The sequence below is a fragment of the Oratosquilla oratoria genome, chromosome 5, assembly GCF_046742065.1.
Source record: "Oratosquilla oratoria isolate Oo_2021 chromosome 5, ASM4674206v1, whole genome shotgun sequence".
NCBI classification, from domain to species: domain Eukaryota; kingdom Metazoa; phylum Arthropoda; class Malacostraca; order Stomatopoda; family Squillidae; genus Oratosquilla; species Oratosquilla oratoria.
The window spans coordinates 58,707,722-58,733,722 of NC_134781.1; the positions used below are offsets into that span (position 1 = coordinate 58,707,722).

Below are 26,001 nucleotides of genomic sequence, written 5' to 3' on the forward strand. Positions count from 1 at the left end.
CAAGAGATAGGGGGGCTTTAAGAGGTCATGAGAAGAAATTAATAATGACTACACGCCTAAAGAATGTGAAGAAATATGGTTTCCCATGTGGATGCACAAATACTTGGAATAGCTTAGGTGATATAGCTTAAGCTGGAACAATACATCAATCCAATTAAAATATGATAACTGGAAATTAAAGAGTTGGAACCACACATGAATTTGACACTAGGTATAATAAACTAGAGAGTAGGAGATGGAATTCCACAAGCATTGCTCCTTTCCTCTACAGTTACTAGTACATCCAGGTAAATATTAGGACACAGACTCACAAGAAAGAATACCAAGACATACAAAATTATTTCAACAGTGAACAGGCCAGCTTGACTGCCTTTGAACTCTAGAAAACCCTTTAACTCAAAAGGAGGAAGTGATGGAAGTGCTGTAATGGCAAAACAGGAAATCAAAGTTGTCAAAGGCTAGACACTGCCTATGTGTAATTCAACAACCACTTGCTATACTGCAACTTATACATCCATTTCCCTTGTCATTTACTACTTCATAATTGTGCCTAAATTAATTTTGAAGTCATCATTTGAAAATATATCATAAATTAAATTAAACGAGATAACAAGCAAGATCACTTCTAATCATTTGTAACATGTTCCATAAATATATATATAAAATGAACCAACTGACACTGAAATCCCTTGGGTATATGAATAAGCTTTGTTGGAATGAGGTGGTAATTTCCCCAGAGCTAGGATAAACGTTTTCAGTAACATTGTATGGTAACAGCAGCCGCTGTGACAGCAGCGGCATTTGTTGACAGCTTCAGTAAACACCGAATTCTACCAAATTAATTTCTTTTGCCATAATTCACTTACTCTGATCCCACATGATTGTCATTTTCGTTACTCTGTTCAATGGATCCTGGTGGAAGCTTGAGGTTAAGTTTGTTCTTAGACATCTCCAGCGAACTGAACGCGAAACAAGCCTCAATTATTGATTGTGATCAACAAATCCCGTCAATCGTCACTACTCCAGATAGAAGCACCCTTACTTCTCGACCAGTGATTACGTGGGTGCAGGATTCGCGATCGCGAACAGTAACTCTACCAAAATGTAAATAACGACGCTGATTGGCTATTGGAATAACTCCCGTCCAATTGGAAGCTCTAATCTTCTGTTCTTAAACGTGAAAAAGTACGATAATGTCTTCTGTGATTGTCCATACACCCATGAATTTTTTAAAATATGACACCCATGATTATTGGTCCTGAAATTTATCTAGTAATCTAAATAGAATTTTCCAGAAGCTTATATATGACAAGAAAAATAAAACTTGAACGCACTAGATGTCCAAAATGTAGCGCCAAATTTGAATAGCAGATCCCCACCCCCTCTTCAGCAAATGGTTTCACGCAGTATTTTACTTTTTGATTGCTGGAGACTCTCCTCAGGCGAATAAATTAACTTGTGTGGCTACCAGTATAAAACATAAAATCAAAGGGTTAATCGAGATGGCTTTTCACCTTTTAGCAGCCGTAAACATCAAAGGATGAAATTTTGACAAAATAATTTTATGGATTAGGAACAGTAAACGAACAAGGAATTACAGAAAGTGAGAACGTCGAACTAAACAGATAAGATGAAGATAAGACAATTTTTTAGTATAATTATTACAACAGGCAAACATCAGTACTCAAGCGGAATCACTCCTTGCTATCAAACTGATAATGAAATGAGCAAAAGAGACACTAAGTAATTATGTTTTCAATCTTTTAACGCCAAGGTTTTGTAACAATTTTTACTAATCATTTTTCCCCTTTGTTACTTACTAAATACATTGGATATTAATGTATGTTGTTCAGCAATGCAGTAGGGAAACCTGTTGCCGAAAATAATTCGTAAGAAGGTCACATTCAATTCCATAATTGTAGTTTCAATTTTTTCTTTCCTCCCTCCCCCTTCTCGACATATTAGTGGTTATTATTGCTTTGAACTTGGTGCCCACTCCACCTGAACTATTTATTTTGATTCATTCCACTATTTAATGCATTGCACAGAAAACTACATTTCTTATTGTCTTTCGAAATATTTCTTAAGTTTCCAATTGTTATTCTTTCGTCTCATACTAACATATTTACTTCGTCAATTATTTCAATGCTTTTCTCAGTTCTACATGCCTAAAGAATGTGTGTGTGAGAGAGAGAGAGAAGTGAAGATTTGGAGTCTGGGATCCATATTGGAAAACTGTCTGGATTCTGGATTCCAAGGAAAGACCACCTCGCTTGCGCGGGATCGGGTTTTGTGGGAGGGGAAGAATGTCTGCAGGAAAATGAAAAGATAGTAGCGTATAAAAGAGGGCTATTGCCACCGGGCGATTTGCGAGCGATTAAGGGGCTTGTTGGTGGTCGTGACTCGGGAGAACTGGGCTGAGAGCTTGGGCTGGAAAAACTGTAAACACCAGACTCAATTGAAGAGTTTATATACCCGACGTTTCGATTCCCGTCCAGGAACTGTCTTCAAGGGGTATAATGGCTACAAGATTGTGAACTCCTTATAAATCGTCAAAATGGTCAACCTGGGAAAGGTTCACCCTCTCAATCACATGTACAAAGCATACCTCCTTACAATGTTAAGTACACTGTATACTACAATTGAAATTAAATATTGGTACCAAATAAAATGAAATAAAATACAAATGAAAACTACATGGATGTGAACATAAAACAAGTGTAGTAAAAGAATACGTAACACTAACATAGGAACATCAGAACAGAGATGCAAATGGAGGTGGACCAAATGTCCGAAATGAAGTGTCAAGAACAAACGACTAAATTGCAATCAGACAAAAATGCACTACAATTGAAATGAAATATTTGTACAAAAAATACAAATACAAAATAGAAATAAAGCAAGTTACACGGCTGTGAACATAAAACATGTGTAGCAAAAAAGCCTCAAACGTAACACTAACGCAAAAACATCAGAACTTAGGACAGAGACGCAAATGGATGTGGACCAAATGTCCAAAATGAAGTTCAAGAACAAACGATTAATTTACAGCCAGACAAATAATATTTTATTTCAATCGTAGTGTATTTTAGTCTAATTGTAATTTAGTCGTTTGTTTTTGACAATTTAATGCGGACATTTGGTCCACTTCCATTTGCATCACTGTTCTGATGTTCCTACGTTATTGTTACGTATTGATGTTTTTGCTACACTTGTTTTATGCTCACAGCCATGTAATTTTTCATTTGTATTCAATTTTATTTTATTTGGTACCAATATTTCATTTCAATTGTAGTGTACTTAATATTGTAAAGAGGTATGCTTTGTATATGTGATTGAGAGGGTGAACCTTTCCCAGGCTTACTATTTTGACGATTTATAAGTTCACAATCTTGTAACTCTTATACCCCCTGAAGACGATTCCTAGACGGGAATCGAAACGTTGGGCAAATAAACCCTTCAATTGAGTCTGGTGTTTACAGTTTGCCAATATGTATGTGTGTGTGTGTGTGTGTGTATATATATATATATATATATATATATATATATATATATATATATATGTATATATGTATATATATATACATATATATATATTATGGGAGAAAGCATACGCTGGACTCGACGTTCGTATGCTTTCTCCCATAATAATGGTTCCTGGACTCCAGCTATTTACGAATATATATATATATATATATATATATATATATATAAATATATATATATACATATATATATATATATATATATATATATATATATATACATATATATATATATTTATTTTGAAAGTAATAAAAATATGTTTTGGAAAGAAATTAAGAGAGGAAGAGGAGGCGAATCAAGTAGAGAAGAAAAGGTAAAAGGTGCAGATGGAGAGATGATAATGGAAGAGAAGGCAGTAAGGGGAAGATGGGCAGAATATTTTAGGGAGTTGCTAAATGTGAAGGAGGATAGGGAAGGAAAGATTGCTGCAGTGGGAAGTGCGAAGAAAATGAGAGTGATGAATGAGGAGAATGGAGGAGAAATAAGGAAGGATGAGGTGGAGGCAGTTGTTAAGATGATGAAAGCAGGTAAGGCACCTGGTCTGGATGGATGCCATGCGGAATGTCTGAAAAAGGGAGGTACAGTGATGGTGGACTGGTTGGTGAGGTTATTTAATGTTTGTTGGAGAGAGGGTAGAGTGTCGGAGGACTGGAGGAGTGCCTGTATAGTTCCTCTTTACAAGGGAAAAGGGGACAAGTGTGAGTGTAGTTGTTTCAGAGGGATTAGCTTGTTGAGTGTAGTTGGGAAGGCTTATGGGAGGATCTTGATTGAGAGGATTAGGAGAGGAACAGAAGGAGTAATTGGTGAGGAACAGTGTGAATTTAGGACAGGTAGAGGTTGTGTAGATCAGATCTTTGTGGTAAGACAGATATGTGAGAAAGCTATAGGAAAGGGGAAGGATGTGTTTTGGGCTTTTATGGATCTGGAAAAGGCTTATGATAGGGTAGACAGGAAGGCACTGTGGGAGGTTATGCAGATATACGGGATAGGAGGAAAGCTTCTAGGAGCTGTCAAGAGTTTTTATGAGAATAGTAGAGCTTGTGTCAGGATTGGAAATGGAGAGAGTGAGTGGTTTGAGGTAAAGGTGGGACTTCGTCAAGGATGCGTTATGTCGCCCTGGCTGTTCAACTTATACATGGATGGGGTGGTGCGAGAGGTAAATGAAAGGGTAGTGGGTCAGGGATTGGAGATGGTTAAAGAAAATGGAGAAAAGTGGGAGGTGAGTCAGCTGTTGTTTGCGGACGACACTGCGCTTGTGGCAGGATCGGAGGAGGGATTGAGGAAGTTGGTGGCAGAGTTTGGGAGAGTATGTGATAGAAGAAAGCTAAAGATAAATGTGGGTAAAAGTAAGGTGATGAGATGTACAAGGGGTGAAAGTGGCAGTAGACTGGAAGTGAGCATTAAGGGAGAGCGACTGGAGGAAGTGGATAGTTTTAGATACTTGGGTGCAAATGTGGCAGGGAAAGGTGGAGTAAAAGTGGAGGTAGAATGTAGATTGAGAGAAGCGAGTAAATGCCTTGGTGGATTAAAGAGTGTAATGAGGAATAGACATTTGGGAATGGATGCTAAGAGGAGACTGTATGAAGGAGTGATTGTGCCAACAGCACTGTATGGGGCAGAAACATGGAACATAAGAGAAGAAGAGAGAAGGAGTTTGAATGCGTTTGAGATGAGGTGTCTGAGAAGTATGATGGGGGTTACTAGGCTAGATAGAGTGAGAAATGAGGAGGTGAGGAGGAGAACAGGGGTGGAAAAGGAGCTGGGAGATAGGGTTGATGAAAGAATATTAGGATGGTTTGGACACATGGAAAGAATGAGTGAAGAAAGACTAGTAAAAGAGGTATGGAAGGCAGATGTGGAGGGAGTGAACGTGAGGGGACGTCCTAGGATGAGGTGGATGGATGGGGTGAAGGGGGCTTTGGGGAAGAGGGGAATGTCTGTTGAGGAAGGACGGGAGAGGACAGAAGACAGGGGTGAATGGAGAATGGTTGTATATGGATGATGTTGTGATTGCATGAGGTGGAATGGGCGGGTGGATGGGGGGTGAGGTAGTATGTGTGAGCAAAATTTGACGCAGCCCGAAGGGATTTCTCCCCATCCTCTCATTTTATGCAATGGGGGGACGGAGAGGGGGGGTCGCCGATTTAATGAAGCGGCCTTGCTGTGGATGTGGTGTGTCTTGCGACACTGCTTCTGACCCAGGGCAGTGGACAAGGTGCAGGGATGACCCGTCTTTCAGGAGGTGCTAAGATAAGAGGGAGGGTGGAGGGATGTGGAGTGTATTCAGGGATGTAATGTGTGGGAATGATTTTATGCCTTTTTCTTTTTGGCTACCCCCCTTGTAAGGGAAAAAAAGCCTTGGTATATGTATGTATGTATATATATATATATATATATATATATATATATGTATATATATGTGTTTATATATATATGTATATATATGTATGTATGTATATATATGTATATGTATATGTATATTTATGTATATGTATATATGTATATGTATATATATGTATATGTATATGTATATTTATGTATATGTATATATATATGTATATATGTGTATATATGTATATATGTGTATATATATATATATAGTCAGAACAATCACAATTTATCTGGTCTTCGTACGATCTGTAGGCTAGATAAAAGTGTGTAATGTACGCAAGAACGATAATGGGGTTGTAAAGGTTATCATCAATCAACCAGCCATTATCAGTGCACTGTCGAATAAAGGTCTCTCCCAAACACACCTAGGAGTCACACGACTGCATCATCTGCCACAATACTCCTTCAAAATTCTCTATATCGTCTGTCCACCTGCCTGGTTTTCATCTCCCACGCCTTTCGTTTCGCGGCCCGAAATACGGTACATTCTATTTCCTATCCTCCTGCTAACTTCCCTATCCATTTACACTTTAACTATTTAATTGCCTCCGTGATATGATTTGCTCCATCATCCTCTTTTATCCAGCTTCTCCTCTTCCTGTTTCTTCATCCCCAGCATTAACTCTTCCTTCCAATTTGAGTCATTCTAAATTTTGTCTTCATCCCCTAGTCATTTTCAAGTCTAATTTCTCTAGATCATAGCTTAAGCTTACATTATACATTGATTGTACATTTTGTGTTTTATTCATATAGGTAGAAAACCGCTCTTTACACACTATTTTCTAGCCCATTATAATACTCCTTTTTTATTTCATCTTCATGATCTTCAGTTTTAATGTTTGACCTAAACGGTTATATTCTTCAACTTCGAGATTATCACCATCGATTATGAATGTTTTACAATGGATTTTACTTTGTTTTTTTTCTTATCTTCAAATCTACTTTGAGACTCCTCGCTCAAATCACTCAGCATACCTTGCAAGTTTCTGAAATGAAAATAATATCTTCTGCAATGCTGTAATTAAGATATTCCCCATTATTATTCAAATTTTTTCCTTCCTAACTCATTTTCAAAATCTCTTCCAGGTAAACTATAGCTTGGGCGAAGGGGCGAATCTCTGTGTTATCAACGTAGTCTATTCCCTTCAATGGCATGAACACTAAAATCAAGTCACCTCTTTCTCTTTGATCTTTCAGTGTTGTCAGATCCAATATTTTTACTTTCGTGTGGCTTATCTGCCGGGCTGGGAACTGGTTTGATTGCTGCCATTGTATCTTTCACTCTATGTAAAGACCATATCACTGACACATATCTTGGAAGGATGAGCGATTCTGCGATTTTTGTTTTTAATTTCTTCATCCATATAGCCATTTTAATCTTCTACAGCAGACTATATGTCTCATCCACAATCTAACTGATATGTCTGTCAGGTGACAGAATGTCTTTTATTAACATTCACATTTTTTTTTTTTTTTAGTAATAGATTCGTTTTCTAAGGAATGGTCTAAAGATGGTGTTTTTGAGCTATTGCACATTTCCATTGGTTTGCATTTTCTGGTATTGTGATTAAATTTCCATTTTTGGTTCCATGCAAATACAATCTCAAAATATTTTTGCAATAGGTGACAGCCCTCATCATCCTTCACACTTGTCGTGAACTTTGCATAATCTGCAAACATGTTAACATGGCTTGTTGTACCCTCCATAATGTCGTTGATATAAACAAGAAACATTATAGGTGTACATTATGGAACTCCGTTGATCACTTCTCTCTTTCCTGACATCTTATCCTTTATTACTGTCCTCACGTTCCTTTCCTTCACAAAATCTTTCATCCACTCAACTAGTTCACCTTTTAGTCAATATGTGGGTGTACCTCTAGATCGAGGTACACACATAACCCTCCCTCTCTTACAGCAATTCAATCACTCTAAATGAAAAATGAATGGGTTCGAAACACACGACCCTTCAGATCTAAAACCAAAATTACTGCCTCAAAATGTTCATCTCTTAAAGATATCTGACCCCTTGTTCTTTCACAATCCTTTCACAAATTTCATTATCTATTAGAGATAATACATTACAGGTGTCTCCTTACAACTTTGTACTGGTACTACATTAGTCCTTTTCCAATATTGTAATATTATCATTATTTAATTAACACATAACACATACATAAATCTCGTCTGCCAGCTGTTCCCTATATTCTTTGAATATCCAATTTGCGATCCCATCAAATCCTGAAGCTTTTCTTCCACCTAATGATCTTAAAAGATTGAGCTCTTCCCTCACTTCTGTATTTTCATTTCTTCAACTTAAATTACTGTTTGCTTCTTTTTCCTTTAGCAAAACTACTCTCCTCTGTGTAAATAACTTGGAAAATTTCATTATTTCTGCTTGAGCTGAAGCTTCCTAAAAAATCTCACCACCCACTATTAGCTCGGCGAGTTCTTAACTGCGTTTCAATTTCCTATTGATGAATCTGTGAAACAGTCTTGGTCTATCTTTGCCTTTATCTAAGATACCCCTTTCGAGATTTCTTTTCTCCTTCCTGCGAATTCTTGTAAATTAATTTCCAGCTCGTTTATGAGCTTCCCTTTTTATATTGTTTTTTTTTCTCTTTCTCCATATTATTCGGCCTTTTTAGCCATCTCACACCTGTTGTTGAACCAGTCTTGTTTCATCTTCTTTCTTCCACAAATGTTTGGCACATGCTTTTTCAATGCTACATTGTAAATGAAAAGAAAAATCACATCTCCTCATAGTTTCAGGGTATTAATGAATCCCCCGCCCCGAGCCTACTTCAAAGAATTTCTTCAAGGAGAAATCTGCCTTTCCACCTTACTTGTGCAATTCGCTCCTTGGTTTTATGTACCTATCTGGCGTATCTGCCGACTGAAATTCAGTTGTTATATGGTCACTTTTTCATATGGGACAAAGTAATCTCAACGAGTCAGTGATATTTGGCTCTTTGGTAAGTCGCAGGTCTAACTTCATGGGAATACCATCCCTTCTTATCCGAGGCACTTCCTTTACCCATTGGTTCACTGTACAGTATTTTCCATTGCTTTATTTAACTGGGACCCTAGGAATCTGTTTTCCCACTTGTCTTTCATTCCTCCCGGTTGACTTCATTGTATTTAAAGTTTAAAATCTCCCACAAGGATTACATTGTTACTTTGTTATATATGCATATATATATATATATATATATATATATGTATATATATATATATATATATATATATATATATATATATATATACACACACACACACACACACACACACACACACACACACACACACACACACACACACACACACACACACACACACACACACACACACACACACACATATATATCTATATATATATATATATATATATATATATATATATATATATATATATATATATATAATCGCAGAAGAGAAAATTGTAGATAGTAAGTGCTTTCGTGTATTCACATCTGAAGACGTGAATACATGAAAGTACTTACTGTCTACACATTTCTCTTTCTCTTGTGGTGATATTGTATGACATTTTTTCACGGTGATGTGAAAACCCTCCATACACACACAAACACACACACGTCGGTCGAAGTGACAACGAAGTTTGGAACTCCAAGAAAACTTCAAGTTTCATCGATCTCAACAACGAGGGAGTACCTTTGTTGTATTAATAGGGAAGGGGAAAGCTCGTGGTGTAGTGGGAAGGTGAAGAAAAAGGAGAAAGAGAGGAATTACTGAGGAAAATGGAAGGAAATGAGGAAGGGGACGAACGGGCCCCGGATGTTAGAAGGGGTGTAAACAAAAGAGGTGCAGAACACACAGACGAGGAAGAACAAGGAAGCAGAAGTGTCAAAAGCAGAAATATAGATAATAGTAGATCAATGGAAAGAGAAGATAACTGCTTTTATGGATTTAAGGAGGGAGGAGGTGACAACCTCCCCCGACTAGTAAATCTAGAGGAGAGAGAAAAACAAAAATGAACGAACAGTGGGAGGTTAGGTTTAACCAATTAACACTAGTTACCCAAAGAGTTGATAAACTGGAAGAACTAAAGAAGGAAAATCAAAACCTAACTAAAGAAATAGAAGAATTAAAAAGATAGTAAAGAGAAGTAAAGGATGGAAAGAGGAATTAAAGAGGAATAAAAAAGAAAATGAATAGTCCATAGCAAAAGAAGTAAGTGGTTGGAAAAAAGAACAAAAGAACAATAACATTTAATTTAGCAGTATATTGGAACAGCAGATGAAAGAACAAACTAAGTATACAGTTATTAAAGTGATGAGGGAGAAGGAGAATGTAGTAAGAGACTTACCGGATAAAAAATAAATGTATGATTATATTAGGGATGGAAGAGAAGTATAATCCAAATAGGACTACAAGAATAAAAGAGGAAAAAGAAAAAGTAAATAAGATATTAGAAGTGGTTCAAGAAGAGGAACAAGAAACAGGGAAACAAATAGAAGAAATGTATAGCTCGGGAAATACAATACTGATAAGACCAAACCAATTAAGGTTAAATTCAGGTCACAAACGACAGCAGAGAATATCTTAGCAGACAGTGAGTAACATAAACAGGTATGGATAAAAAGAGAAATGAATAAAGAGGAAAGAGAGGATGAGAAAACAAAAAGACTAGAAGCTAAGAAAAAAAAAACGAGAAAAGAACAGAGTCAGAAAAAGAGAAACTCTATTGGAGAGTAGTGAATACGAAAGTGAGGAAATGGCTCATAGCAGAGGAAAACAGAAGGGAAACGGAAAACACGATGGAAGTAGCAGAAAATTAAAAGTGTCTTACACAAATATAGATGGCTTAATAACAGACTTGAACGAACTGAATGATGACCTGAAGGAAAAAGAACCGGGCATAATGGGGATCGTGAAAACAAAATTGAAAGATCCACTACCACCCAACAGTGTAGGTCATGGTGCATATAATTATTGAATTAGAAACAGTGAGGTAAAACAAAAGGTTGGAGATATGTTCCTGACTAAGAAGGATATAAATGTGAGGAATGTCATATATGGAAAGAATAGAGTAGAGATGATTATGATGGAAGTGGAGGACAGGGATGGGAAGAGGCAGGAAGTTTGTAGTAAATTATATGCCTCCTAAAACGGCTTCGTGGGAAGAGAGAGAACATAAAAATATGTTAGAAGACACAAGGATAACACTAAATAAGATAATGGAAGATGGAGGAAGAATAGTTATAATGGGTGACTTTAATTGTAAAGAAATCTGCTGGGAAGAGATGACAGTGAAGGGTGGAGACGACCTATGGGGAAATGTTCTACTTGATATGATTATTGAACATACAATGACGCAATGCATACAAGAGAATACTAGGTATAGAAATGAGGAAGAACCATCGAGACTGGACCTAATAATCACATCAGAACCCGAAATAGTGGACAAGATGGAATACAAGATGCCACTAACTAAAAGTGACCACATATTGGTTTAACTGGAACTAAATGACGAAAAACACATGGGGAAAAAAAAAACAATACAGAAAGGGAAGATTGATGCATGAATTTTTTTATATATATAAAATAAGAGAATTCTTTGAAAAAGAAAAACACAAAGAGGAAACAAAGTAGAAGAGAAATGGAATATTTTTACTATATATATATATATATATATATAGATATATATATATATATATATATATATATATATAAAGGAGTGGAAAAGTATGTTCCAAGACAAAAACAAGAAAAAGAATATGTAAAGTGTTGGTACAACAAAAGATGTAGGGAGTTAAAAGACAAAAGATATAAAGCTCGGATAAAATAGAAAAAAGACAAAAGACCTGAAAAATGGAAAATAAATACTAGTTATAGAAATCAATACGTACAAGTGTGCAGAGAAGAAAAGAGAAAATACGAAAAAAATGTCATAGAAAAATGTAAAGATCAACCAAAACTATTCTACAGATTTGTAAACAACAATCTGAAAAACAAACAAGAATTAGAGAAACTACGACAAGGAGGAGTTGAAAACACAGAGGAAATAGAAATGGCAGAAATTATGAACAAGCATTTTAAATCGGTGTTTACGAGGAAGAACATACAACCTAGAGATATCGAGTGGGAGGAGAAAGTCCCCCCTATGAAAGAGATAGAAGTAACAAGGAATGAAATAATTAATTACTTGAGTAATTTCGATGTCAGAAAATCGCATGGACTGGATGAAATGGCAAACTGGATTTTGAGAGAATGCGAGAATGAACTAACATTTTTTTGTAGTTGGTGACCACGTTGTCGCTGTATACTCCAACCTTGGTCTTATCAAAGTGACTAGTATTTTCTTCACCTTTTCTTCATCCAGGTATGTAAATGCCAATTTGATTGTTCTTATTAAATCATAAGTTTCTCCAAAAATCTTGTTTATATGTTTCTCAGGGGACATATTCATAGTAATGACTCCCAGGTCCTTCTCATTTTCTACTTTTTAAATTTCTTCTTCTCCCAATTTATATGATCCCACTATTCTTCTTCTGCTTCTTCCAAATTCCATTATACTACACTTCTTAATATTGAATTCCATCTCCCACTTCTTACTCCATTCCCATACTTTATTGAGATCACTCTGTAGCGACTCACGATCTTCTTCAGTGTTCACTTTTTTCAACAATTTTGCATCATCCGCAAAGAAGCTCAAATAACTTTCAATTCCTTTATCCATATCATATATATATATATATATATATATATATATATATATATATATATATATATATATATATATATATATATATATATATATATATATAGCAAACATCATTGGGGCCAGAACTGTTCCTTGTGGAACACCACTTACCAATTATCACTTCATCACAATTAGAGTGTTTGTCTCTTATCACCACTCTCATTTTCCTTTCATGCAAGAAGTCTTCCATCCACTTCAGCAGTTTGTCCTGTATTCCCCCTGCAGTTTCTAATTTCTTAAGCATCTTCTTATGTGGCACCTTATCAAAAGCTTTTTTTTAGGTCTAGAAATGCACAATCAGCCCATCCATGTCTTTCTTGTATTACATCTATTAGCCTTGAATAGAAACACATTAAGTTCGTGACGCATGGTTCTCCTCGTCTGAATCCAAATTGCCTTGGATTTAGTACGTTGTTTTATTTTTTCTAAATGCCTTACCCATCTACTTTTGATCATTCTTTCACAAATTTTTGCTATCGTACTTGTTAGAGAGACCGGTCTATAGTTAGTAGGGTCTTCCTTGTTCCCCCTTTATATATTGGTACTATATTTGTTATTTTCCAATCTTTTGGAACTTTTCCTTCTTTCAATAAATTGTTTATTGGAATAAGTATTTTGTCTGTTAGTTCATTCCTGCATTCTTTCAAAATCCAGTTTGCCATTTCATCCAGTCCATGCGATTTTCTGACATCGAGATCATTCAAGCGTTTCATTATTTCATTCCTTGATACTTCTATCTCTTTCATAGGGGGAACTCTCTCCTCCCATTCGATATCTCTAGGTTGTATGTTCTCCCTTGTAAACACAGATTTAAAATGCTTATTCATAATTTCTGCCATTTCTATTTCCTCTCTGTTTTCGACTCCTCCTTGTCGTAATTTCTCTAATTCTTGTTTGTTTTTCAGATTGTTGTTTACAAATCTATAAAATAGTTTTGGTTGATCTTTACATTTTTCTATGACATCTTTTTCATATTTTCTCTTTTCTTCTCTGCACACTTGTACATATTCATTTCTATAACTAGTATATATTTTCCATTTTTCAGGTCTTTTGTCTTTTTTTTCCATTTTATCCATGCTTTATCTTTTTTGTCTTTTGACTCTACATCTTTTGTTGTACCAGCATTTTATATATCCTTTTTCTTGCTTTTGTCTTGACACATACTTTTCCACTCCTTCTTTATAAATTCTTGTCAAAATATTCCATTTCTCTTCTACTGTTGTTTCCTCCTTGTGTATTCTTTCCCAGTCTGCTTTTTGAAAGAATTATGTTATTCTATATATAAAAAAAATCATGCATCAATCTTCCCTTTCTATATTGTTAATTTTTTATGTATTTTTCCTCATTTAGTTCCAGTTCAACCAATATGAGGTCACTTTTAGTTAGTGATGTCTTATATTCCATCTTGTCCACTATTTCGGGTTCTGATGTGATTATTAGGTCCAGTCTCGATGGTTCTTCCTCATTTCTATACCTAGTATTCTCTTGAATCCATTGCGTCATTGTATGTTCTATAATCATATCAAGTAGTACATTTCCCCATAGGTCGTCTCCACCCTTCACTGTCATATCTTCCCAGCAGATTTCTTTACAATTAAAGTCACCCATTATAACTATTCTTCCTCCATCTTCCATTATCTTATTTAGTGTTATCCTTGCGTCTTCTCACATACTTTTGTGTTCTCTCTCTTCCCACGAGGCTGTTTTTGGAGGCATATAATTTACTACAATCTTCCTGCCTCTTCCCATCCCTGTCCTCCACTTCCATCATAATCATCTCTACTCTATTCTTTCCATATATGACATTCCTCACGTTTATATCCTTCTTAGTCAGGAACATAACTCCACCCCCTTGTTCCTCTCTGTTTCTAATCCGATAATTATATGCACCATGTCCTACACTGTTAGGTGGTAGTGGATCTTTCAATTTTGTTTTCATAATCCCCATTATGTCCGGTTCTTTTCCCTTCAGGTCATCATTCAGTTCGTTCAAGACTGTTATTAAGCCATCTATATTTGTGTAAGACGCTTTTAATTTTCTGCTACTTCCATCGTGTTTTCCGTTTCCCTTCTGTTTTCCTCTGCTATGAACCATTGCCTCACTTTCATATTCACTACTCTCCAATAGAGTTTATCTTTTTCTGTTCTTTTCTAGTTTTTTCTTAGCTTCTAGTCTTTTTGTTTTCTCATCCTCTCTTTCCTCTTTATTCATTTCTCTTTTTATCCATACCTGTTTATATTGCTCACTGTCTGCTAGTTTCCTTGTTTTTGCTAAGATATTCTCTGCTGTCGTTTGTGACCTGAATTTAACCTTAATTGGTCTGGTCTTATCAGTATTGTATTTCCCGAGCCTATACATTTCTTCTATTTGTTTCCCTATTTTTGGTTCCTCTTGAACTACTTCTAATATCTTATTTACTTTTTCCTTTTTCACCTTTATTCTCGTAGTCCTATTGAAATTATAATTCTCTTCCATCCCTAATATAATCATACATTTCTTTTTATCTGCTAAGTCTCTTACTATGTTCTCCTTCTCCCTCATCACTTTAATAACTGTGTCCTTAGTTTGTTCTTTCATCTGTTGTTCCATTATACCGCTAAATTAAATTTTATTGTTCTCTTGTACTTTTTTCCAACCACTTCTTTTATGGACTCTTTATTCTCTTTATTACTCCTCTTTAATTCCTCATTCTCTTCCTTTACTTCTCTTAACTGTCTTTTTAATTCTACTATTTCTTTAGTTAGGTTTTGATTCTCCTTTAGTTCTTCCAGCTTATCAACTCTTTGAGTAATTGACTTTATTTGGTTAAACTTAGCTTCCTAATTTTCATTCATTTCTTTTAGTTTTTCCTCTAAATTTACTAGTCGGGGGAGGTTGCCATTTCTTCCCTCATTAAATCCATGGAAATAGTTATCTTCACCTTTCATTGCGCTGCTCTTATCTATATTTCTAATTTTTACATTTTTACTAATCACATCGACTTCACCGTCCGGCCGTCTCTTGTTTACATAGCGTCTGAGTTGTTCCTGGACCCTATCTTCCCCTTCCTCATTTTCTTCCATTTTCCTCAGTAAGCCCTCCCCTTCTCCTTTTTCTTCACCTTCCCACTACACCACGAGCTTTCCTGTACCCTATTAATACAAAAAGGTACTTCCTTGTCGTTATGATCCTCGAAACTTGTAGAAATCACCGGAGTCCAGACATCGCTGCCACTCCGACCGACGTGTGTGTATTTACCTAGCTGTATTTTACGGGAAGGGGAGCTATACTCGTGGGGTCCCGTCTTCATATCTCATTTTATCTAAACTATTTTTAAATTCATGTATTGTTTTTGCACACACCACTTTCTCATCTAACTTGTTCCAACTGTTTATTACTCTGTGAGGTAAGCTGTTCTTTTTCAAGTCTCTTCCTTAATTGTCTTTCTTAATTTTCTTTCCGTGTCCTCTTGTATTTCTATCATCCCATTTTATTAGATCCTATAAATAATTTCTATGCCTTTCATGATTCTATAAATAGTTATCAAATCTCCTCTCTCTCTTCTTTGCTCTAGTGTCTGTAGCTCAAGTTTTGCTAGTCTCTCTTCATATGATAGTTTTGAGAGTGTTGGTGCCAATTTTGTAATTGCTCTTTGTATTCTTTCAAGTTTTGTTATACATTTTTTTTGTACTTGACCACATCGTTGCTGCATATTCCAATCTTGGTCTTATCAAAGTGATTAGTATTTTCTTCACCATTTCTTCATCCAGGTATGTAAATGCCACTTTGATTGTTCTTATTAAATTATAAGTTTCTCAAAAAATCTTGTTTATATGTTTCTCAGGTGACATATTATTCATAATAATGACCCCCAGGTCCTTCTCATTTTTTACTTTTTTTTTATTCCTTCTTCTCCCAATATATATGATCCTATTATTCTTTTTTTGCTTCTTCCAAATTCCATTATACTACACTTTTTAGTATTCAACTCCATCTCCCACTTCCTACTCCATTCCCATACTTTATTGAGATCACTCTGTAGTGATTCACAATCTTCTTCCGCGTTTACTTTTTTTAATAGTTTTGCATCATCTGCAAAGAGGCTCATATAACTTTCAATTTCTTCATCCATATCATTAATATATATAGCAAACATTATTGGGGCCAGAACTGTTCCTTGTGGAACACCACTTATTACTTCATCCCAATTTGAGTGTCTCTTATCACTACTCTCATTTTTCTTTCTTGCAAAAAGTCTTCCATCCATTTAAGCAGTTTGCCCTGTATTCCTCCTTCAGTTTCTAATTTCTTAAGCAACTTCTTATGTGGTACTTTGTAAAAAAAAAAAATTAGGTCTAGAAATGCACAATCAGCCCATCCATCTCTTTCTTGTATTATATCTATTAGCCTTGAATAGAAACATATTAAATTGGTGACGCATGATCGTCCTTGTCTGAATCCAAATTGCCTTGGATTTAGCACGTTGTTTTTTCCAAATACTTTACCCATCTACTTTTGACAATTCTTTCACAAATTTTTGCTATTGTACTTGTTAGAGAGACTGGTCTATAGTTGGTAGGGTCTTCTTTATTTCCCCCTTTATATATAGGTACTATATTTGCTTTTTTCCAATCTTCTGGAACTTTTCCTTCTTTCAAGGAACTGTTTATTATGCTATGTATTTTGTCTGCCAGTTCATTCCTGCATTCTTTCAAAATCCAGTTTGCTATTTCATCTGGTCCATGCGATTTTCTGACATCAAGATTACTCAAGTGTTTCATTATTTCATTCTTTGTTACTTCTATTTCTTTCATAGGGGGGGCTTTCTCTTCCCATTCAATCTCTCCAGGTTGTATGTTCTCCCTTGTAAACACTGATTTAAAATGCTTGTTCATAATTTCTGCCATTTCTATTTCCTCTGTGTATTCAACTCCTTGTCTTAATTTATCTAAATCTTGTTTGTTTTTCAGTTTGTTTACAAAATCTGTAGAATAGTTTTGGTTGATCTTTACATTTTTCAATGACATCTTTTTCATATTTTCTCTTTTTCTCTCTGCACACTTGCACATATTCATTTCTATAACAAGTATATATTTTCCATTGTTCAGGTCTTTTGTCTTTCTTCATTTTTGGTCCAAGTTTTATCTCTTTTGTCTTTTAACTCCCTACAACTTTTGTTGTACCAGCATTTTACATATTCTTTTTCTTGCTTATGTCTTGGGACGTACTTTTCCACTTTTCCATTTTTTTTTTGTCAAAATATTCCATTTCTCTTCCACTGTTGTTTCTTCTTTGTATATTCTTTCCCAGTTTTCTTTTTGAAAAAAATTATCTTATTTTGTCAAAAAAAAAAAAAAAAAAAAATCATACATTCTTCCTTTTCTATATTGTTCATTTCTTTTCATGTATTTTTCCTCATTTAGTTCCAGGTCAATCAATATGTGGTCACTTTTACTTATTGGTGTTTTATATTCAATCTTTTCCACTATTTTAGGTTCAGATGTGATTATTAGGTCTAGTTTCGATGGTTCTTCTTCATTTCTATACCTAGTGTTCTCTTGTATCCATTGTGTCATTGTATAGTCAATAATCATCTCGAGTAGAACATTTCCCCATGAGTCGTCTCCACCCTTTACTGTCATCTCTTCCCAGCAGACTTCTTTGCAATTAAAGTCGCCCATCATAACTATTCTTCCTCCATCTTCCATTATCTTATTTAATGTTATCCTTGTGTTTTCTAACATATTTTTGTGTTCACTCTCTTCCCACGAGGCTGTTTTTGGAGGCACATAATTTATCACAAACTTTCTACTCTTCTTATCTCTATCTTCCACTTCGATCATAATCATCTCTACTGTATTCTTTCCATACGTGACACATCTCACGTTTATATCCTTCTCAGTCAGGAACATAACTCCACCCCCTTGTTTTGTCTCTCTGGTTATATGTATATATATATATATATATGTATATATATATATATATATATATGCATATATATACATATATATATGTATGTATATATACAGTATATATACATATATATTTCCGTCTGGGGTATTGGCTGCTTGTTATTGTGGCAAAGTAGCATACAGTTGATACTTTAGGGTCTATATGGGGCGCCCCTATGGACCAGAGCCACACATCATTTTGTCTATGATAGAGGAAAACTCTGTTCATAGAGAAATGATGACACTTTTATACTACGACTGTCCCTCCGTTATGCTGTCCCCCAACCCCTTGCTGCTGTCCTGTACCATTTCTCTGAGTATTCATTTTCTGTGGTGGGGGAATTCCCTGTGGTTGGGGAAAAGAATACTGCCACCAAGTATTTACACTTGGATCGTAAGAGGCGAGAACAAAGGGACGGGGAATGGGACTAGGCATCCTTCTCCTTGTAGCCCCACAGGGGACATTCCTAAACGAAAAAGTAAAGGCATAAGAGGGTCTGGGAGTTTTCCGACCAGCACCCTAAGGTTTGGGTCTTTTAATGTGCGTGGATATGGTACAGATGAGAGTAAAAGGGAAGAGATAGGTAGTATGTTTGTGAGAAGAAAGATGGATGTGTTGGCTTTGAGTGAAACTAAGTTGAAAGGGAAGGGTGAGTGTAAGTTTGGGAGTGTAAGTGGGATGTTATCAGGAGTGAAGAGAGGGTGAGGGAGGGAAGGGGTGGCTATACTAGTAAGTGAAGAGATAGGTAAACGTGTAGTAAAGTGGAAGGATGTTTCCTCAAGGATAATGTGGATGAAGGTGAAACTGGGAAAGGAGATGTGGGTTTTTGTAAGTGCATATGGGCCTTGCAGTGAGAAGAGTGTAGAAGAAAGGGAGACCTTTTGGATAGATTTAAGTGAGTGCATAGAGGATTTAGGAAGAAATGTCAATGTAATAGTACTGGGAGACCTTAATGCTAGGGTAGGAAATGGTCCAATTGATGGAGTGGTTGGGAAATGTGGAGTTCCAGGAAAGAATCATAGTGGAGAGTTGATGGAGGAAATGTGTCTATAAAGAGAGTTGATGAAAGCAAATACAGTGTTTCGGATGAAAGTCAAGCATAAGTTCACATGGGAGAGGGTGGTGGATGGAAGGGTGGTAGATAGAGCGTTGATGGATTATGTAGTGGTAAATAGGACTATGATAGGAAGAGTTAAGGATGTACATGTGCTAAGGGGAGAGGGTGGGGGAATATCAGATTTTTTTTTGGTGGAAGGTAAGTTGAGAGTGAAGGATAGATGGAGAAAGAGGAAAGGGACAAAAGGTAGGGAGGTGCTTAGAGTGAACTCTTTAAATGAAAAGGAAAAGGAGAAGTACAAGAAGAAGCTGAAGGAGGAGTGGGAGGGAGTGAAGGATAGAGTGGAGCTAGGTGTGGAGGAGGAATGGGGATGGTTCAAGGAGGGAGTCACAAAGTGTGCAAGGATGGTCTGTGGAACAAGAAGGACAGGAGGAAATAGAAGGAAGGGTAGTGAATGGTGGGATGAGGAAACAAAGAAGGTTGTAGAAGAGAAGAAGCGAGCTTTCACAGATTGGTTACAAAATAGGACGAGGGAGTCATATGAGAGGTACAAAGAAAAGAAAAGAGAAGTAAAGCAAAAGGTAAAGGAGGTAAAGAGGAGAGCAGATGTGAAGTGGGGTAAGAGTATGACAGAAAATTTTGAAAGTAATAAAAAGATGTTTTGGAAAGAAATTAAGAGAGGAAGAGGAGGCGAATCAAGTAGAGAAGAAAAGGTAAAAGGTGTAGATGGAGAGATGATCATGGAAGAGAAGGCACTAAGAGGAAGATGGGCAGAATATTTTAGGGAGTTGCTAAATGTGAAGGAGGATAGGGAGGGAAAGATAGTTGCAGTGGGAAATGCTAAGAAAATGACCGTGTTGAGTGAGGAAAATGGAGGAGAAATAAGGAAGGATGAAGTGACGGCAGTTGTTAAGATGATGAAAGCAGGTAAGGCACCTGGTCTGGATGGATACCATGCAGAATGTCTAAGAAAAGGAGGTACATTGATGGTGGACTGGCTGGTGAGAGGGTAGAGTGCCGGAGGGCTGGATGAGTGCCTGTATAGTTCCACTTTACAAGGGAAAAAGGGACAAGTGTGAATGTAGTAGTTTCAGAGGGATTAGCTTGTTAAGTGTAGTTGGGAAGGCTTATGGGAGGATCTTGATTGAGAGGATTAGGAGAGGAACAGGAGTAATTGGTGAGGAACAGTGTGGATTTAGGACGGGTAGAGGTTGTGTAGATCAGATCTTTGTGGTAAGACAAATATGTGAGAAAACTATAGGAAAGGGGAAGGATGTTTTTTGGGCTTTTATGGATCTGGAAAAGGCTTACGATAGGGTAGACAGAAAGGCACTGTGGGAGGTTATGCAGATATACGGGATAGGAGGAAAGCTTCTAGGAGCTGTCAAGAGTTTTTATGAGTGTAGTAGAGCTTGTGTCAGGATTAGAAATGGAGAGAGTGAGTGGTTTGAGGTAAAGGTGGGACTTCGTCAAGGATGCGTTATGTCGCCCTGGCTGTTCAACTTATACATGGATGGGGTAGTGCGAGAGGTAAATGCAAGGGTAGTGGGTAAGGGATTGGAGATGGTTAAAGTAAATGGAGAAAAGTGGGAGGTGAGCCAGCTGTTGTTTGCGGACGACACTGCGCTTGTGGCAGGATCGGAGGAGGGATTGAGGAAGTTGGTGACAGAGTTTGGGAGAGTATGTGATAGAAGAAAGCTAAAGATAAATGTGGGTAAAAGTAAGGTGGTGAGATGTACAAGGGGTGAAAGTGGCAGTAGACTGGAAGTGAGCATTAAGGGAGAGCGACTGGAGGAAGTGGATAGTTTTAGATACTTGGGTGCAAATGTGGCAGGAAAAGGTGGAGTAAAGGTGGAGGTAGAATGTAGATTGAGAGAAGCGAGTAAATGCCTTGGTGGATTGAAGAGTGTAATGAGGAATAGACATTTGGGAATGGATGCTAAGAGGAGACTGTATGAAGGAGTGATTGTGCCAACAACACTGTATGGGGGCAGAAACATGGAACATAAGAGAGGAAGAGAGAAGGAGTTTGAATGTGTTTGAGATGAGGTGTCTGAGAAGTATGATGGGGGTTACTAGGCTAGATAGAGTGAGAAATGAGGAGGTGAGGAGAAGAACGGGGGTGGAAAGGGAGTTGGGAGATAGGGTTGATGAAAGAGTATTAGGATGGTTTGGACATATGGAAAGAATGAGTAAAGAAAGACTAGTAGAAGAGGTATGGAAGGCAGATGTGGAGGGAGTGAACATGAGGGGACATCCTAGGATGAGGTGGATGGATGGGGTGAAGGGGGCTTTGGGGAAGAGGGGAATGTCTGTTGAGGAAGGACGGGAGAGGACAGAAGACAGGGGTGAATGGAGAATGGTTGTATATGGATGATGTTGTGATGCATGATGTGGAATGGGCGGGGGGATGGGGGGTGAGGTAGTATGTGTGAGCAAAATTTGACGCAGCCCGAAGGGATTTCTCCCAGTCTTCTCCTTTTATGCATGGGGGGACGGAGGGGGGGGGTCGCCGATTAAATAAGCGGCCTTGCTGTGGATGTGCTGTGTCCTGCGACACTGCTTCTGACCCAGGGCAGTGGACAAGGTGCAGGGATGACCCGTCATCCGGGAGGTGCTAAGATTAGAGGGAGGGTGGAGGGGTTGGAGTGTATTCAGGGATGGAATGGGTGGGAATGATTTTATGCCTTTTCCTTTTTGGCTACCTCCCTTGTAAGGGGGAAAAAACCTTGGTATATGTAATATGTGTGTATATATATATATATATATATATATATATATATATATATGTATATATATATATATATATATATATATATGTACATATATATATATATATATATGTGTGTATATATATATATATATATATATATATATATATATATATATATATATATATTGAAATTAATTCTGAGCTCTCGTTTTGGAGGGGAGTGGGTTTATGTTATCATTAGGTCTCTTCTATTCAGCCCTTTAATTCTAATCTTAAGGTGGATCGCTTCAGCCTTGCTTTTACTCATATTTGTGTTTTCCACCACTATGTAATTTCTCACAACATCCATCAACCCATCACCTGTTTTAACTTTTCTGAATATTATGAAAGCACGTAAGGCACTTGGGTTAGATGGATGTCATGCAGAATGTATAAAGAAGGGAGGTACAGTAATAGTGGACTGACTAGTGAGGTTTTTCAATTTGTGTCTAAGAGAGGGTAGAGTGCCTGTATAGTTCCACTTTGCAAGGGGAAAGGGGGCAGATGTGAATGTAGTGGTTTCAGAGGGATTATTTTGTTGAGTATAGTTGGGAAGGCTTAAGGGAGAGTTTTTATTGAGAGGATTAGGAGAGGAACAGAAGGATGAATTGGCGAGGAACAGTGTGGGTTTAGGACAGGTAGGCTGCTTGCCTCTTCGTGGAGGTACAAGAGAAGGACCATTATTATCATATCGTAGGAAGGAGGGCAATATGGCTCAGGTACGTGGACGATGTGCTTATAATCGCTCCAAACATTTTCCATTCTAACACAGGCTCTACTACTCTCGTTAAAACTCTTGACTGTTCTTAACAGCTTTCCCCGAATCCCATACACCTGCAAAACCTCCCACTGTGCCTTTCTGTCTACCCTGTCATAAAGCTTTTCCAAATCCATAAAGACCCTAGAAAAGACTCTTACCTTTTGCTAAAACCTTCTCACATATCTGTCTTACCACAAAAATCTGATCCACGCAAGCCACGGCGCTCAGAGGTGACCCCATTGCTAGGCCACTGTGCTGAAGAAACTCTTCTCCCTCGAAGGTGAATGAACCAAAGTTCGCGCACATGGATACCAGCTTCATGAAGTCTCCCCTGGGCAGCGGCAACTCCCCCTCGTCCATGTTGACCACTCTCTACACTGCCTCCAGAGTGCCATTTGTGGAAACTTGTGTGAATAAGGACTTAACATCATAACTGGGCATTTTCTTGCACCTCATGCTTGTCCCCTTTAATCTGCGCAGCAGGTCCTCCGAGTTTCTTAGATGAGATCCACTCATGGATCCCATGGCTTTAGATAGAGGCTTGGCCAAAACTTCTGCTAGTCGGTGGGGGGCACTGCCGATCCCTGATGTGATAGGCCTTATGGGGACCCCTGGTTTGCGGGTCTTGGAAAGACCCTTCATTGTTGGTGGGCGGGGGTCCTCCTCCAGTAGGTATTTTAGCCTCCGTCCCTTCTCTAAGCCTCCGTCACCATAGGGTCACCAACGCAATGTTGGTGCATGTAGACGAATCTGGGCACCTCCCATAATGGAACCGAACCGAGCTATTACACAAAGGTATGGATAAGAAGACCAGGAAATTCATAGAAGCTGCATACATCACTACTCGTCCCAATATCAATAGTAAGGCTGGAAGCTTCACTTGGGCTAAATCCTCAGCGAGTATAGCGCTTCACGATTGGCTGTCTCAGCGGGCCAATCAGAACACAGCGTTCTACGCTCGTATACCCCCTTGAGCCACCAAGCGTGTATATAAACTCTGCACGATCCAGTATGCTCATTCCTTTGAGAAAGTCAATAGACGAAACGTCAGGAATAAACGCTTCACTTCCAGTCCATGTTTCCTTTGCCGTGTTTATGCAACTTGTTCACGGTGATGCTTCACTTGCCACAGACACACGTTATCCTTGTACAGCTCCATAAGTTCAATAACGTCCTCACGACACCAGTGGAACTGAGACACCTGTGACATAGTGAGTGAGACGGTTTGGTGGATTCTTTGTCACGCGTCACCACGCTCCACTGCTGGGAGGACAGTGGCGCGCGTCTAGTGTTCCGTGCGCCTCAGTCTGAGTGCGTTGCGGAGACCGCCGCCCACGATTTGACGCGTCGTGTGTCGAGGTGTTAACAGTGACATAACGTGGACACCACCGACTGACTTCATATATGAACGGTTCCAGACCGCCGCAAAGTTGAGGTCTAGGCGGGTGCCCAGCCATGCAAACCTGAAAAAAGGAGTCTCCGGTTATCTAGATGAAGTGCAAGTAAAGCTACGGTGACACTAGTCAACGGAATGCTTGAAGTCCAACCTTATGGTTGAACAAGCTTTCGTCCATCCAACCCTATCTTTGGACGAGTGGTTAGACGGGAGTCCAACCTTTCCATTAGAAATATTCCCACCAATCACGTAAAATGGGTGCGCCATGTTCCACTCTCTATCTAGAAAGAGGAACTCATTGGCAGCTGCTTACACTATGCCAGTTTCTCAAACATCTTACTCCATATAAATTTGAATGACTCGTGAGGTCTCTAAAAATGTATATTTGATGATCTTTGCATCTCTCACGCACACACACACTTATATTATCGAACATGAGGCTATCTCATGAGTGAAATTGGGGTTGATTTTTTTTGTAGACTTTCTGTATTTTTTCTGTTTGTGTTCTTCATTTGCTTTTTGGATAGTTACTATTTTGTTTACAGCTTTATATAGAGAAGGAAAGTGGTCTATTTCAGTGGTCAAACTCTTTTTCAACATTTTCTGAATACTTTTGCTAGTTTGCTTTTAGGTAGTTTATGAAAATCTTTTTTGTCATGGGTTGTAGTTTTTTCCAGTTCTATGTTGATCTTAATTGGTAGATGATCTGATGTCTTTTGTGGTTTCCTATGTGTTTGGGTTTGTGTAGAGGGTAAGCACATTGTTATGTTAGGTGAAAATGGTTGTTGATTGTGTTGGAGAGATTGTGGTGGGGTTGCTGTAGGAGTTATGTTAAGGTTAGGGAGTTGTTCAAGAACTGTGTATTTATCTAGTTGTATTATATGGGAAGGGGAGCTATGCTCGTAGTGACCTGTATTTGTATCTCTCAGCATCTAGTTTGTTCTTAAATTCTTGTATGTTCCAGACATCCACCACTCTGTGAGGTAAACTATTTCTTTTCAGATCTCTTCTATAATTATCCTTTTTGAGTTTCTTTTCATGTCCCTTTGTTATACTCCAATCTTGGTCTTATCAGTGTGGCTAATATTTTTTTTACCATTACTTCATCCATGTAATTAAAAGCCACCTTTATTTTAGTAAATTGTAGGTTTCTCTGACTATTTTGTTTGTATGCTTGTCTGGGGACATGTCGTTGGTGATAATTACTCCTAGGTCCTTTTCTAAGCTTTCTTTACTTCCTTTGTACCGATTTTATATTGTCCTGTTCTTTTTTTTTTCAAACTCTATTATACTACATTTCTTTTAATGTTTAAGTTCACTTCCCACTTTTGGCTCCATTCTCAGATTTTGTCCAGGTCTCTCTGTAGCAATTCAGTCTTTTTCTGTACTTTAATAATTTTGCATTGTCTGCAAAGAAGTTCACATAACATTCTACACCTTCAT

The 26,001-nt window shown here is 37.6% G+C and overlaps 1 protein-coding gene across 2 annotated transcripts in view; it reads right to left on the bottom strand.

The window, feature by feature from the left end:
• Dsor1 (mitogen-activated protein kinase kinase 1) overlaps positions 1–1,087 on the bottom strand; it is a 52,692-nt gene extending 51,605 nt beyond the window's left edge. Inside the window, exon 1 of one of the 2 annotated variants that reach the window (XR_012966401.1) lies at positions 867–1,085. Coding sequence is in view for 1 of the 2 variants with exons in the window: in XM_076185282.1 (XP_076041397.1) it covers positions 867–949 (83 nt within the window). In the remaining variant the exon portion in view is untranslated. Of the gene's footprint in view, positions 1–866 lie in introns of both variants that reach the window. The other variant, XM_076185282.1, reaches the window with a different exon arrangement.
• Between the last annotated feature and the right edge of the window lie 24,914 nt (positions 1,088–26,001).